Here is a 17,477-nt window from a genome sequence, read left to right as displayed (position 1 = left end):
TTATGCTACAAAATAAGAAATCTTAAAGATTAATCACTCCAAAATCTATAAAGTACTATTTTTATTGATAACATAACTCATATAGCAGCAAAAAAAAAGTTACAAAAGAATGCAATATAAAAATATGTGCGTTGGATAATACAAAAGGTATTAAAATATATAGAAAAATATAACATCAGATCAATATAATACATGCATTATTTTGATATTCTATGAATGGTTTTATTTTATTATACAAAGTTAAAGCACTTTATTAAAAATAAAAAGTCATAAAAAAATAATTACACAATACCAATTTTTATAAAATGTATGAAAAACAAATTTCACAAAATGATCGAGCTGTAGCATTTGTACTAGATTTCTAGTCTCAAAATTAAAATTAAGTATTTATCTAATATGCCCTGTCACACTCTCTTTCTCTAATATTGCTTCATGAAAGATAAGAAAACAATCACTCAATCAAATATAAACATCAAAGCTGTAAAAATTTATATTCGATCCTGTAAAATTTTCCCTAGAACTGAAGCTCACTAAAAGCATCACTGGCAGCGGTGAGTGAGTGGGTGGGTGAGTGATGACTTTGATCAGACTGTGAAGGGAGCAGGGGTGGGCGGTATCGGATTTCGCTAAACTGTTCCACTTCGCCGAAGTGGGGAAGCGAAATGGAACAAAAATATAAAAGTATTGAAATAACAGACATATTCAAAATACTGCCCCATGAACTCATATTCTTAAAACGATATCACCTTGGCTATAAGGCAGCAAATTCGCACTTTTATTCGTTTTTCTGATAGCACAGTAACTTGTCAAAAGTATATGAAGTGTAGATGATTTAGATGTAAAAACATTTTAACTAATTTAATGAGTCTTTGTTTTGTGCGTTAATGTTTCCACAAAACATGAATCGCAAAAACAGATAAGCAAATACAAGTCATTTGTAAATTATTAGTGAGAGAATATCCACTACTTTTACTCAAAAATTTTGGACAACTTGATTTTTCTTTAAACGGCTCGAAGTTTGATGGGTAAGAAACTGAATCTTTCGTCTGAAATGAAAAAAAAATTTAAATAATAAAATTCTTTTGCAAAGGTATATTTTTTAAGAAACAAATGTATCTTTACTATTACTAAAATAAAGTATAAATAAGTAACATATATCCTCTAACTTATATAGTTTAACATGCAATTTTATAAAATAAAATAAAGTGTATCTCTACACATTAATGCCATAATATATATATATATATATATATATATATATATATATATATATATATATATATATATATATATATATATATATATATATATATATATATATATATATATATATATATATATATATATATATATATATATATATATATATATATATATATTATAAGCTAAAATATTGAGAAAATATGGAAAATAATAAAAAATAATGACAAGAGAAGAAAGTAATTAAAAATATTTTTTCAGAAGTATTTTTAAAAAAATATAATTTTTGATATCTTAAAAAAAATAATAATAATATCCGGAAAACAAAACAAAGAAAAGATATAATCTCTTCATCAGCCCACACGATTATATACCCTCAAAAAGGAGTGCTTTCTAATATTGTATGAATATAGCCAAAGCAAAATATATCAATACAATAGTGTGAGGAGCACTCAAAAATTTTTTAACAAAATTAGAGCACATTAAGTGAAAAATATATACGAAAAAACAAACAAATATATCGAGTAAAAAGCGGAAGGGCAATTCCATGAAAAAGGGGAAAAGCATTGGAAAATTTAAATAAGAATTATGTTATTATTTTGGATTCTTTTTTTAAATTAGAAAGGTTTGAAGTTTGCTAAATTATAATATATTTTTTTGAGAATTTAGTGTTTTAGTGTTGGTAGCCTATTCAACATTAGCATTTGCTTGTTCTGATTTGGGTGAAGAACATAGTCAGATTTTGAAAATCAGTAACTTAACATTATTTTCATTTCAAAATGTTCCAAAAAATAAATATTGTTTATTACACATTATAGAAATATTGTGCAGTGTTAAAATAAGTTTTGTTGTTAAATTTACTTAATTATATAAATTTCAATTAAACATTAATGCATGTAACGTAAGTTACCAAAAACTAGAAAAAGTTTTTATGTGTAAAAAAGAACAAGAGATACAAAAGTAAAAATAATATATTTTCTTTCTTCGAGGCTAACACTAAATAAGCAGCAAATAGTTTTATTTTCAAATATTACTTATTTATTGTTTTGTGCACTATTCAATGGGTGTAACGTAAGTTACCGACATGCATGCAATGTAAATTACCAATGTGAAATGAGTCTATTTCTCTTGAATATTGGCATATAAACGAAATAAAATGTATCCAGTTACAATACCAAAGCTTAAATAAATTATCACTGCCATGAAAATCTTTGCATCAAGTTATTTAATTGGGTGTTGGCATTCATATGTTTTCAAAATTAGACGAAATCTTTCGTCAAGTACCAGGAGTTACGGATGTAGTTATAATTAGAGATGCTAATGGTAGCAAAAAGAAAGTACAAGCATGGCATCTTCTTCATTCCGTTCGAGAAATGCACCAAATGCTTATGGAAGAAAATCCAGAATGCAAAATAGGAAAAACTAAATTTTTTGAGCTCCGTTCAAAGCATGTCTTGCTTAGTAGCAAATTTCCAAGAAATGATTGTTTTTGTAAGTATCATGAAAAGTTCGGAATGACTAAGGAAGCCTTTAGCAAAATCCATAATGTTCCATCTTTCGAAATTCTTTCGAAATTTATTTTATGTTTAGAAAAAAACAGATGATGCGAGTCTCTAGAACAGATGAGCGGAGTGTTTAGTCTATTCTCAAAAGCTCCACTGGTTAAAAACATTAAGCAGATCCACCGTTTAAGAGTATAAGAAGGCATACCAGAAGGTTTTTTTTGTGAAAGACATTGAAAAAGAAAATGATAAACCCAAGACAAAAGCTGGAGGTTGGAATATGGTTAGATACGAGTTATATCCTGGTGTGGTAATGTCTGTTGAAGGGCAAGACTTTAAAGTAAATGCAATGGCTGCTGTGGGAATCTATTGTAAATGACCAGAAAAAGGAGATGAAATATTCTACCAGAAGGAAAACATGGTGAAAGGAATTGAGCCCCCTATACTAGTTAATAACAGAAGACTTAATAAGTTTGCAGTTATATGTGTGAATCAAGTGTGTAAATCAAAAGTTTCTGAGTTTACTTCATGTACACTTTTTCTCCCTTGCACTATACTGTTTAAATATCTTAATTTGCATTTGATCATTATTGGAATAAAAGTTTGAAACAAAGTGAATTTCGTATTTAAATTACTGTAACGTAAGTTACCCATTTAAAAAATTATATTCAATTTACTTTTTGAAACAAAATCTTAAATCTAGGCATAAAAAATATTTAAACATGTCAGAAAAATGATACATATAATCTTAATCATGCAGCATTTGTATAAGAACAGAATTTTGCCTTCAAGCATATTGCAAATTTATGCCATTCCTTTTCTGGTAACGTAAGTTACCACACTAATTTTAGATTTTTACACTGTTTAAATTGAAAAATATTAATTATTTTAATAAGATTCCTTTTGGTTTTGATTGTAATTATAAGAAATCACTTCATTTTAATACGTGTATTAGTATTATTTGTTTGCTTTTAAGTTCTCAGTGCAATAAAGTTTATGTGAATGTAATGTAAGTTGCCGTGGAATAGCCCGGAAAATAAAATGTAAAGAGATTAGAGAACAGTACACGAAAGGAAATCTACATAGTGAGGAGCGAATTAAAATGAACTTACGCGTACCGGAATCTTTCAAGAATGATTTGAAATATTTTCGTAATAAGATTGCCAGATTACAAAATATGAAAACAGAAGCATAAATAAAGTGATATCTTATGGCACGTTCTTACTGCAATACTGAAGCACGTTTAATTTGTTAGTTACCTTGGATGGGCCAGAAAATGGATGTGAGCAAGGTAATAATATTAAACAGGATAATTTAAAGTTTGTAATTAATAAGTTTGATAATTAAAATAATTTTAAAAAATTAATAATTATTTCAAAGAAAAAAAAAGAAATGGGATTTGCTCGTTTTGAATTGTTTTTTTAGCAGGCGCCAAATTATTATTATTGCTGAAATCCAAAGACAGGAGTTGAAAGGGGATTGTTAGAACCACTTCTAGGCTTCATCAGGCAATCAAACTGGCTATCTCATCTTCTACTGGTCATCTTCATCTCGAATATTAATTTTCGATCATTAATGTGTATCCTTCTTACAAGGATTTCATAAACATATACGTTTATTTTAAACTAAAGTATTATTTTTTTCAGCTTTCGAATCCTTGCTACATATAAGCTTTCTTTTTCAATCTGAGTTCAAACACCTTGAAATCAATGTAAAAAATTCCACAAACCAATAAAGTTGCATAAAACTTAAGGTGGCGGAATTTTGGCCTAAAATAAATAAATTGAGGGGGCACTATAAATTATTTTTGATTTTCAAAATTCGATCTAAATTTAAAATACTTAATTAAATAAAAAAAAGTTATTCAATTACATTATTCATGATTATTGAATTAATTGTTAATGATGTTCAATTATAACCACGTTAAATAGCTGGCAATTGAGAAATTGACATTGAAAATAACCACTGAAGGTGGCAAAAATAAAGTTTCATTGAAGGAAGAAATAACGCTTGGGAATCATCAAACTAACTTCTAAACTGTACTTATCTAACAGCATGATTAAATGACTCACAAGCTTTTACTTTGACTCCACTACAATGATAATGACTCCATGAGGTTGACCTCCACTCAAAGATCTGTTTCAATACAAGCACTATTTTTTTATCTTCTAACTCCTTTTTTAACGTCTCAATTTTTTCCCGTTTAGAATTAATTCTGTCTGCGCACTGAGAAAGAGAGTTTTGAATGTGGTAAAATTTACCGTGTTTCTGGCTTTATGGATAGAACAAAAAGGTCGGTAATGTTACCGAAGTGTTCCGATAATAATTTGGGCAAAATTAACCTAGTAATGATAGATGAACCATTTATTTAGTTAAATTTACTTATAAGATTTACATTTCTTACTAAATGAATGGTAATAAGAACTACAGTTTTGAAAGCCAGAATTTCCTGTAAATCATGGGTCGCCAAACTTTTTTGATCATCGACCCCTATATAATTTTTCGAAATCACCATCGACCCCCATAAAAGTAATTTTCTGTTAATTAAAATAAAACTCTATTAGATACTGTGCTTGTACATTTATTTTATGATTTTAAGCATTTATTAAAGTAATAGTACATTGTGTAACAATAGTTTTATGAAAAATATATTTATATTGAAATTTAAATACCTTAATATTTATTAAATAATAAGTAATTATAAATAAGAAGTAATAAGTGAAGTAACTACAGATTTATTGCTTCTTAATCAATGAGATGGGTGCGCCTGATGTTTTTATGCAAGGTTCGCTATATGGGGTTCAAAATTGGCCAATTTTTTATCTTAAATCCCCTCGAAACTCCACATTTAATTTATTTCTGTACTTAGTTGTACTAAATTTACGTGACTGAAACCGGCTTCAACCATATATGAACTTGGAAATGCTAGCATAAATGACTGAGCTATTTCGTAAAGTTTTACATATTTTTGCATTATATTTATATTTGTCCAAAATTTGCTTATTGTTAAATTTTTAAAAAGCGTCTTTGCTTCAAGATCCTATAATAATTCAGCAAGCTCATCTTGCAGTTTTGTCGAGGGCTGTACTAATCCATATTATTAATGCTTACCTTCTTTTTTACATGTATTGATAATTAAAATTGATATCTAAACTAAACGAATGATATCGATAAGTTATGATATGATATCCAAATGATATCCAAATGACGAATGATATCCAAAACTATAAAAGTTTTAATAATGACGCTGCAAATATTCAAAACTGTTCACAGTTTGCAAAGAGAGCTAAAACTGCGTATGATATTTGCGTTTGTAACGCTGATACGTAAATACCTGTTTCACCTGAATAAATATGTTTATTAATTTATGATCTATAAGGAACTGATATTAAGTCAATTATAAAAAAAATCACAAATTTTACATACTCAATTAGGTATGTGTGATTTGCGTATTAGGAACTGTTTTTTCTTCGACCCCCAATTGACACTTCCGATTCGGATCGACCCCCTGGATCAGATCGTCCCCCGCTTTCGTTAAATAGACCCTTGGGGGTCTATATAGACCACTTTGGCGACCTTTGCTGTAAACCGTTACGGGACGGAAAAATTACCAAATGAATGATTTTTAGTACCAAAATTATGTTTTTTTTCTCCTTTTACCAGAAATGTCACTTCTGTACAGTACGGTAACTTTACTAGAATTTTTTCTCCGTATAGACAAAAATAACAAAAAATTTCAGTGATTAAATAAAGTAATTTTTTTGTCACTTACATTTCCCCTTTGTCCGTTTCCATTATAACATAAAGACTGCTTTTGTTCGTTATATCTCATATCGTTCTCTAATTTTTGCATGTCTATTGACTTCCAATCGACATTAAGTAAAAACTCCTTCAAATGGCCAGTTTCCTCATCTTCGTCTTTCAAACTGTAAGAGAAATGTGTGCTTTTTTTTAAATAAATAAATATATTTCTTTAGTTTATGTACTAATATCCAATGCTAAAATTTTAAATTGTTGAAAACTGTTTTCTCGATATCTTGAAAATTAAACATTCTGGTTCACTGACTTTATACCGGCTTGATATAAGTAGTATTTTATGAGTCGTGGTTTAGTCTAATAAAGCAATAAAACTCAAAAGTAATTTTTGGTTATCCTGTAACATTCTGCTAAATATTGTCACTGATTGATTACTGTGCCTCTAGCTGCGTATGACTACATTCCTTTTACTCCTCAAGAACTTTTATATGACATTTTTTCAACATTTATATAACCTTCTGTTATTACGTTTTTAAACTTGTAGATCTGAACCAAAAAAGAAACACTGAAAATGTCATTTTGAAAAAACATTTGTAGCCTTAAGAGTAAACCAATTTCAGATTTGAAATCCCCACACTCGAAGTAGGCACGATCAAGCATTTGTAGAAATGCAACAAAAATCCCCCCCCCCCCGCAAAAATAATTAGTTTTATTCTTGTAGTATAATAACAAACTTTCAAAGTGTTATTAATTGAGAGATTTTTAAAACTACTCGTTAATTAACTTTTCGAGTTATTTTCGTTGTTAAAATTCAAAATTTTATTATGAGTCGCATTAAAAGAAGGAACTTACGTTCCATTTAGTAGAGAGTTAACTTGTTGAACAGAAGGAGCACTCACAGATCCAAATCTTTCTACTTTTGGATAGAAAACTTTTCCCCCATAAAAATGCTTAGTTTTATTCTTGTTGTATTAATCGAACTTTTAAAGTGTTATTAATTGAAATTTTTTTAAAACTGCTCGTTAATTAACTTTTCGATTTATTTTCGTTGAAAAATTCAAAATTTTATTATGAGTCGCATTAAAAGAAGGAACTTACGTTCCATTTAGTAGAGAGTTAACTTGTTGAACAGAAGGAGCACTCACAGATCCAAATCTTTCTACTTTTGGATAGAAAACTTTTCCCCCATAAAAATGCTTAGTTTTATTCTTGTTGTATTAATCGAACTTTTAAAGTGTTATTAATTGAAATTTTTTTAAACTGCTCGTTAATTAACTTTTCGATTTATTTTCGTTGAAAAATTCAAAATTTTATTATGAGTCGCATTAAAAGAAGGAACTTACGTTCCATTTAGTAGAGAGTTAACTTGTTGAACAGAAGGAGCACTCACAGATCCAAATCTTTCTACTTTTGGATAGAAAACTTATCCCCCATAAAAATGCTTAGTTTTATTCTTGTTGTATTGATCGAACTTTTAAAGTGTTATTAATTGAAATTTTTTTAAAACTACTCGTTAATTAACTTTTCGATTTATTTTCGTTGAAAAATTCAAAATTTTATTATGAGTCGCATTAAAAGAAGGAACTTACTTTCCATTTAGTAGAGAGTTAACTTGTTGAACAGAAGGAGCACTCACAGATCCAAATCTTTCTATTTTTGGATAGTAAAGCAAAAAAGCTAGGCACATTTCCTCCCTTGTACTTTCCCCTCCCTAAAATATTAATCATTATTAGTATTTGGTGTTGAATCATTATTTAAGGGTATACTAAGTCAGATTATACTAGGTAGAACATGACAAAGGGATGTTTTGAAGTACAATATATTACACGAATTAGAAATAGGACAACAACAAAAAAAAATTTTGTTGACGAAATTATACATTTGCAGGTTGCATTTAATTTCTCATCACAAAATATCTCATATTGTCTTCTTCTGAAAAATGACCTGAGAAAGAAATGCTCCATACTGGTGTCCATATTCTTATATCTGATTATGAATACCCCAAAATACTTGGTGTCACCTATCTTTTCGATAACTTTCGTTAAAACTGCCAGTATAACAATATTTGTTATAGCAACACTTTTCTAACACTATTCGTTCGTTCGTTAAATCAGTGTTCGTAATGGAAGTATTCGTTATAGCAATATTCGCTATAACGGTAATCGTTATAATGGTATTTGTTGTAACAGCATCTGTTATAAGAGAATGCATACACTTTTGTCAATAAAAATATGCTTTTGCAGTTTTTATTTGCACAAATTATACTCAAAAATTTCTGTTTTTCGGTGCAACGCTGTATTTCTTCATTTGTTATGCTACTCTAATGAGAATTGAATAGATACCAAATTACTGCATATTTAAGTCACTAATTAATATTTGGAATAGTTTTTGCTTCATTTTATTCATTCTTCTTTTATTCTTGGATTTTAAGTATTTTTAAAATACATTTATATATGTCAAAAATGAAACAAAAATATTGCTAAATTTTTAATTAGTTACTCAATAAATGAGAAAATTGCTTTCATATAATTAACCAGGGGTAAACATGGTGAAAGTAGAGTTTCTTTTTTAGGTGATAGGAACACTTGTGCGACGGCAGAAATTTAAATACATTTTCAGGATTCTTTTTCGATCAATCAAATTAATAATGATTAATTTCAATGCTTTAAGAGAAATATAAATAACATATTGAAAGAAAAAAACAATTTATTAAAAAACACGAAACTAAACTAAACACAGTGACGCGACAGCCCATAGAGGGCCAAGGCCTACTGTGTCTATCTCAGTTTTCTTGACCTTGGGCTCTGGGGTGCAGGAGCAGATGTTCCGGTCAGGTGGTCAGCCGAACGCGGAACCCCCAGTGTTTAGTTCCCAAGCATGCTTGGTTCTCATTTATCGACCCACTGAAGGGATGAAAGACTGAGTCAACCTTGCGTGGCCCGAGGATCGAACCAGGGACCTGTGGCACGACAGCGCGAAGCGCTGCCGCTCAGCCACCTGGTGTCATTAAAATTATAATGATTAATATAATGATTAATTTCAATGCTTTAAGACAAATATAAATTACATATTGAAAGAAGAAAACAATTTATTGAAAAACACAACATGTTTTAAAATTATGGTAAACAAATAAAATGCGTTCTTCCAAAAACATTTTAGCAAGCACTGGTGAATATTTTTTAAGTCTGAATTAAAGAAGGTAGTATTATTTCAATAAAACAAAATAATATTATGTTTTATTAATGTTTTATGTTTTATTTAATAATTTTAGTATCTTAGGGTAAGGGGAAAAAAAGCAAATTACCAAACATAATTTTCAGAATTTTAGGGAATAATAAAAAAAAAAGTTTTAAATCTGTAATAGTTATGATCTGGTAATTGAAAGCTAAAAAAACATTAATAATAATTAAATTGTGAAAATACAAGAATAAACAAAGATCTAACTTACGAAAGTTGGTTCCATTCTGTCTGAAGAATCATATGTGCATTCCACAGTTATTTGATCACCCTGAATCGAAAGAATAAATAATTTTTTGAAAAAGAAATTCAGAGACTAATTCTTACTTTGATATTAAATTTATGATTAAATATTATAATTTTTTTTATTATTTGATTAAATTTAGTTATTTATTGTTTTTTGAAGATTTATTGTTTTAGTCATAATTTAATTATTGAACTCAAAATAAAATGCATTAAACGGATTAAACAAATAATATTTTTAAATCAATTTATGTAATAGCTCTTAGTTAAATAGCTTCAAATAAATAATTATTTACATAGACTAGAAAAAAGTGCTCTAGTTGTTCTTCCCCGCTATAACACACTTCGGTAGTTGAGACCTTATTTTTTTTGTTGAGTTGATTGTTTTTGCCAGTCATCAATGCAATGAAACCAAATCTAGTGAAACAACTATTGTAACGTGACTGTTACCCCTTCTGATATAAATTTTTTGTTAGGATTTTAATAAACACGACGTGTAGAGGCCCAGCTGTGTGTTGTGCCGGACCTGGGTTTCCTCATATGGGAGATATCGTGACGACAAACTTAACTTTTCTGAATACCCCTAAATCTAGTGAAACAACTATTGAAACGTGACTGTTGCAACTTATGATATAAATTTTTTATTTAGATTTTAATAAACACCACGGGTGGTGGCCCGTTTGAATACGCCTGAGGGGTGGGTTAGAAGACTAACTCTTTACATAGACTAAAAGGTCCAGCCCTTGTTCGCTTAACTCCCCACCTTCCATGATTGCTTCTTTATTTTTAATAACCGTCGTTGAACAGCCGACCCAATTTTGAGTTTACTTATTTTGAGAGTTCAACTCCGTAGCCTTGGAATTTTGAACACAATCCAGAAGACAAGGGAACTCCTGGATCAAATATATATAACTTTTATTTGAGATGTAATGACTTCTCAAATTTATTTTTGTAATTTCAAATGCAAGCTAGAAAACAACTATTGACAGAGAAAGGACTTGTTTTCAATTAATGCTTTTCCAGCGAATTTAACAAGCTAAATACGTTAAAAGAAAGACGATGAAAACCTCTCAATTTTGCATATTGACAATAGGATTCTTACAAGTACTTCAACAAAGTACTTCATTGTATTTTTTTCACACTTGAGTCGTATAATCATTATAAATTTTGAAAGAATAGAGGAAGGCTCACTTGTGAAAAAATTCCCTAACTTCGCCGATATATAATATCAAATATAGAACGTGAAAAGCACCAGTATATTTTTTTTTACTATCGAAGAGGTAAAAATGTTTTTCACGCTAAAAAATTTTTTATCAAATGCGTTGAAAATGAGATGGAGCCAAAACTGGTTGGCAAAATTTCGATTAAGATACATGGAGATGCACAACGCCAATTTATTCTGAAGAAGAAACAATAAGGATATTTTTATTTTATTTTATAACCGTTGTTGAACTGTCTACCCAATTTTCGGGTTTACGATTACTAATGTTCAACACCGTAGTCTTGAAATTTTGAAATCAATCCAGAAGACAACGGAACTGCTGGATCAGGTATTGGGAGAAATTTGCCTTCGTTGAGATCTTTTTGACGGAACTATCCCGCATTTGCGTTGTATGGAGAAAAAAAACCCCACAAAAGCACCCATTGTTAGCCTGGTGGCAAGGGGACTCTAATCCATGATCCGTCTACCACTGGGGATAGTTTACATCAGCACTGTGGTCGGGGTGAACCGGGTGCGGAATTCGTATCAACCCGACATCGCTGGGAATCGAAACCGGTTCACCTAATTGAAAAGCGAATGCTCTGTCCCCTGAGCCACCATGATCCTAATCAAGACATTATTTGATGCAAACTGTCGATTAACAACTCGTGAGATCACTGAGAGTTAAAATTTGTCGAATTATACAATTCATGATCATTTGAAACGTTTAGGTTTGTTCTCAAAGCTCGACATATGGATTCCTCAGGTTCTTACGGAAAGAAATTTGTGTCATCGCATTCGACGTCTGTGATTTGCTTCTCAAACTTGAAGAAAAATGTCCATTTTTGAATCACTAGGGAGGAGAAATAGGACATTTTCATCATCACTAGGGAGGAGAAATGGGTGGTCTACAATAATTGTTTGGGTCTCTTCAACAAATTTTAGACGGTTATACCTTTGTTTTAAATGAGGAGGTCAAAAATTTTCTGGATAATTTTTTTGCCAGTAAAGAACAAAACTTTTATGAACTAGGAATCATGCTACTGCCAGAAAGGTGACAAAATGGTATTGGTCTAGAATGGGAAAATATGTAATTCAATAAAATATTTATTCACTCTAAGAAAAACGTCTTTCATTTTCATATGGACGAAACGCGACTTTCCGAACAACCCAATATTTTTGACAACTTTGTACAGCATTTATCTTCTATATTCTATAATTTCTGCTCTTCCGAAAACAAAATTCTGACTAATTAATCTTCAGTTAATTGACAAGGATTAATTAAAAATTCAAAGAAAAAAATCATTTCTTAACGGAATTAGGTTTCTACGCATAATATTAAGGTTAAAACGTATAGAAAATTCGATTGTTAAGAAAATATTTGATTGGTATTTCTGACAATATCTGTAAGATACTTTTGATAATACAGCACCATATGTCATTAGAAAAATCATGACAAATGATTAGATTGGATTGAAGTACTGGTTGCGACTGTACTGTGACACGCTCGTGATAAAAAGGCTCTAGATACTCACTTAGTGGTTATTATATTCGATGACTCATATGTCTGACTCAATGTCAAGGATGATGTATGACTAGGAGTTGTTTAGCCCTTGTTTGAAGATGACAAACTACCTAAGAAGCGTTATAATAATAGTTGCATAAGTACAAATAATCTTTCGCGTTCCTGAGGAACAAAAACGGACGAGTAAAAAAAAAAAAATTCAGATAAAATCTATCTTTTATATATGCTGTTATGAGTTTATTAGCACTATGTTTAAACTTATACATTTCGCAATGCCGTTGAATATCAAAATAATTGAATAATTTAGATCCTGCGATAAGTATTCAGATTAAAGAAGAGTAAATACTATATAAGAGAATATTTACTTACTGGCAAAATGGTAACTTCTTCATTATAATACCGGTATTCCTAAGTCAGAAAAAAAACATAAAATAAGAATTTCGAAATCTATTAAAAAGATTATATACATTGTTAAACAAATTTGGAGTGTGTTGAACAATACAATTGCTCAAATTTGTTACAGCCTAAAAATTATACGGTTACGCATTATCAAATTATAGTACTTCTTATACTTAAATACAACTCAGGTTGAGTATGAAAGGAAAGTCAATTCAAGAAACAAAACATAAATTAAGAATTTAAGAATCTTCTGAAAAGAATATTACATTGTAATATACTTCGGATGGGCCAGGATAGTTTGGTTGGTAGGGTGCTGGACTCACATTCGTCTAGACAGGAGTTCAAATCTAGCCGGCCTAAGACCCCCGTGTAGTAAATGGTAACTGGTGCACGTTAAATCTGTCGGATCACAAAGTCCTCCCTGTCCCATAACAAATTATGCCTCTGGGGGTACTGGATTGAAGATTGATGGTTCTATGGTTCAGGTTAAAATTAGGATATGTGGATGAATGACAGGATGTACGAATGGATCCGCCCTATAAATGGGTTAAACGTTTGGATGTGGCCGGAAAACAAGAATAATCACACCCTTTATGCCTTAATAGCCTAGGACAACAATATATTTAGGATTGTGTTGAACCATAAAATTGTTCTAACTTGCTACAACCTGAATATTGTATTATAAAGTTGTATCAAATTATAATATTTCTTTAACTTTATTCCATGATACTATGGTTGAGTTTGAATGGAAACTTGATACACGTTAACATTTCATTAAAGTTGAATCAAGCTTATACCAAAGTATCAATATTTTAATTTAACTTTGAGAGTTTATTTTTTAACTTATGAACATAATGTTAGTATACATACATTCTATTTCCCTCCAAATTGAAGCATAGGCTTTCTATCATAACTTTCAATCTCACTCTTTTTTGTGGCCAGATATTTTGCCTCTCTTCATGTCTTTCTCATTGTTCTCAATTCGTTTACAATTATCCTGCGCCAAGTATTTTTAGGTCTTCCTCTTTTTCTATTGCCCTGAAGGTTCCAATCAAAATTTTTTGTTTTGCTTTAAATTTTTCAGGTTTACGTAGCACATGACCTTTCCATTTCCATTTATGTTTTTTTAATTTTTCCGATCAATTGATTTATTAAAGTATACTCTATATTTTTAATATTTACACAGTTACGAGTTTAAAACGATGCACAGCTAGACATTTAAGTAGAAATGTGTGGAAACTATTCTATAATGTCTAGTTTAAGCTGATTATCGTGCTACCAGATTATTAATTGTTCCTACACTTAATTACGTAATACATAAACTTATAACCTTTTAAGCTTAAAGCAAACTTTCACTGTACCTATGGTTCAAGGCACAGATATCGTCTCATTTTTCTTGAAATATGTAAAGCGAATTTTCAGATTTTACGTAATTCTTAAGCCATTCTTGTAGAATAATTTGCAACAAAAAATGCGTCCTTATCGAGCATTTTTATTCTATGACAGCAAATAATATGAAGAACTATAGCAACGAATCGTTTATATGCATACATAAAGAAATTTCTCAGCCCGTTTATCTACTTGTTCAAATTCACTGCTATATAAATTAGGCATTGAGTCTTTGGGAGTTACGGTATTAACCATATTAAAGTTTAAGTTTAATCACAGTATTGGGCAATGAAGTTTAAAATTATTTAATTCGTAGTTATCTATTGCGAGTATCTCGTGAGGATACTGACGTTGGGGATACACATTATACACATTATAGTGCATCACACAACAAAGAAAATGACCTGAAAAATCATTCTGTCTATTAGACTAATGATGTTAGAGTAATTTAACATCCATATATATTTTATGTAATTTCGTTTTTCTCACATAAAATATTTATATTCATTAGAATTCCATTTCAAGATATATTTAAAAAATTCCATTCATGCAATAATTTTATTTTTCACTCATAAAATATTCATCTTTATAATAATTCAATTTCCAGATATATTTATAAAATTCTACTCATACCATTTTATTTCATGATATATTCATGAAGCATTCATTTCAGATTATATATAAAATAAATTGATTTTTAAGATATATATTCAATAAAAGTTTCATTTCAAAGCATAGTTATAAAACTTATTTCATTTAACCAAAAATTTACCTGATAGTTAAAATCATAATTTTTATCATCACCAAGTGGAATAAGCTCAGTTCCATTTCTGAAATGCCTTGCTTTTAAATGGCGACCTGAAAATAACATTAAATTTAGTTGCAGGTGCAAAAACGTATTTCAAATTAAATACCTAGTTCAGAATTGATTATTTAAGCAATCAAACTTAGCTGTACAACTAACATTACAATACTTACTTTCTTTATACATCCAGGATGTACAATATAAATTATACAAATATCGTCTTATCTAATTGACACTAGAAAGACGACTGAGCTAATTCTCGATTTTTGTTGCTCTGTAATTCGAAAAACAATTTACTGAAAGCACTGAGTATTTCTGACTAAACATAACTTGATTCAATTCAAGTGCTTGAGTCGCGAGGACTCAGGGGAAAGAGCGTTCTCCTTCCAATGAGGTGAACAGGGGTGGATAAGAATCAACATCCGGCTTGCACCAACCACGTGCAAGCCAGACGTAAAATATTAAAATATCCGCAGTGGTAGATGGATCCTGCCCTTTGCCGTCAAGCTAACAGTGGGAGGTTCTCGAGATCTGCCTCTAGATGTAACGCAAATGCGGGTTAGTTTCATCAAAAGTCCTCCACGTAAGCAAATTTCTCCCAATACCTGATACAGAAGTTCCCTTGTCTTCGGGATTAGGTTCAAAATAAAATTATATATATATATATATATATATATATATATATATATATATATATATATATATATATATATATATATATATATATAAAACCTTATACCTTGATGGCGGGTATTTTGTTAGGTATCCCATAAAACAAGGTAGTTTTGGGTATAAGGTATCCTTGCGTACATATAAAGTACCCCAGTTTCATTTTTAAAAAAAAGAAGAAAAAAAAGAGTATTTAATCGTAAATTATTAATTATGGAGAAAAGGAAACTCAATTATCTAAGAAACTCATGTAAAAGTATAATTGAAAAGTAAGTGCCCCCATTTGATCAAGTATTTTCGTTACCCAAATAGAATAAAATGCCATGGAAATTTAATGATCAAGTCTAATATGAATATATTATATAAATTAATTATGAATGTATTTTAAGATTTTTGATGTTTTATTGATCTGCACATAAACAATCTGGGAAAGACCAAACCTTCACTCTTTCTTGGCAAATGGTAAGTAGATCAATGTTAAGTTAACAGAGCAATGTTAAGTCTTTCTAGTGTTAAATGATCTCCATCTTACCTAATAAATGAGCGTGAAGAAGTATTCCAAGAAGTTTGACGCCGTCTTTAGGCATAACCTGAAATCATTTTATGCATAGAATTAATATTTGAAAAATATATATAATCTTAGTTTAGAAGCATAGATTTCAAAAGTATTTTATCTTTATTAACTAATGCATAAGTAATTTATAATAAATATTTCTAGCAGCATGTATTTGGCTAGTACAAATCTAGCTCACAAAATAATAGTGATTATCGACTAAATTTGACATTAATTGAAATCTTTAATCTGAAGAGGTTTACAATATTTATTAGCGAGATGACCAAACTTAAAAATGGTGATTGTTGGATTTACCGAAAAGGTGAATTGTTAGCTTTCAAAACGGGAATAAACACATTAAAAGAAGAGAGAAAAATGAAAGAAAATGCATTGTAGAGTAAAGACATTGATGTTAAATTATAGTATCAACTTATATAGAGCAGGCACCGATATTTTCCACAAAATGAAAAAAATAATGTTTCGATAATATATGGCATAAAAAGCTCCAAAATGGCCAAAAAAATAGTTTTTATTTCAAAATTGCCATAATTATGGTAAATAGAAGTAGTAATTAAGATATTTTGAAATGTTTCAGAGGGAACTTTCTTACCCGTATGCAAAGAAAAATCGCATTTATACAAAAAAAAACATACCTACCGAAAACCGAAAATTGTCGGTCTCTTTGAGTTAATTACATTTTTTAAAAAAATACTTAAGCATAAAATTTTTGAAGATCTAAAAATAATCTAACAACGGAAGTAAATAAATATTACTGCTGCGGTATCCAAATGTACAAGCCAAATAACTCGAAATCAACCAAAATGTTCAAGGATGCATTCGTAAATAATAACATTTTATAATTCTATAGTAGATTTACTACATGCTGTAAGGTATCTAAAAAAAGAAAATCGATCCTCTAATTTCATGCAAATATACGAATCATAACAATTATCTAGTTTAGATTTCGTTACTCGATTCCCAACAAGATACAAGTTAAT

General features: G+C 29.7%; 1 protein-coding gene across 2 annotated transcripts in view; it reads right to left on the bottom strand.

Annotated features, from left to right (window-relative positions):
- Nucleotides 1-46: 46 nt before the first annotated feature.
- The window catches only part of LOC107450738 (DBH-like monooxygenase protein 1), a 33,017-nt gene continuing 15,586 nt past the window's right edge, over nt 47-17,477 (bottom strand). Inside the window, exons 8-14 of one of the 2 annotated variants that reach the window (XM_087153333.1) lie at nt 16,459-16,516; nt 15,225-15,310; nt 13,034-13,072; nt 9,907-9,966; nt 8,048-8,169; nt 6,475-6,628; nt 47-1,046 (exon numbers count right to left, since the gene is read on the bottom strand). In XM_087153333.1, coding sequence (XP_087009459.1) covers nt 882-1,046; nt 6,475-6,628; nt 8,048-8,169; nt 9,907-9,966; nt 13,034-13,072; nt 15,225-15,310; nt 16,459-16,516 — 684 coding nt within the window. In that variant the 3' untranslated portion in view covers nt 47-881. Of the gene's footprint in view, nt 1,047-4,338; nt 5,152-6,284; nt 6,629-8,047; nt 8,170-9,906; nt 9,967-13,033; nt 13,073-15,224; nt 15,311-16,458; nt 16,517-17,477 lie in introns of those variants that run through there. The other variant, XR_015429754.1, reaches the window with a different exon arrangement.

This window comes from Parasteatoda tepidariorum, chromosome 10, assembly GCF_982258835.1.
Source record: "Parasteatoda tepidariorum strain Cologne lab strain chromosome 10, Ptep-v5.0, whole genome shotgun sequence".
Classification (NCBI taxonomy): Eukaryota; Metazoa; Arthropoda; class Arachnida; order Araneae; family Theridiidae; genus Parasteatoda; species Parasteatoda tepidariorum.
Note: the sequence above shows the minus strand (reverse complement) of the source record. Positions and strands in the feature narration are given on the sequence as shown.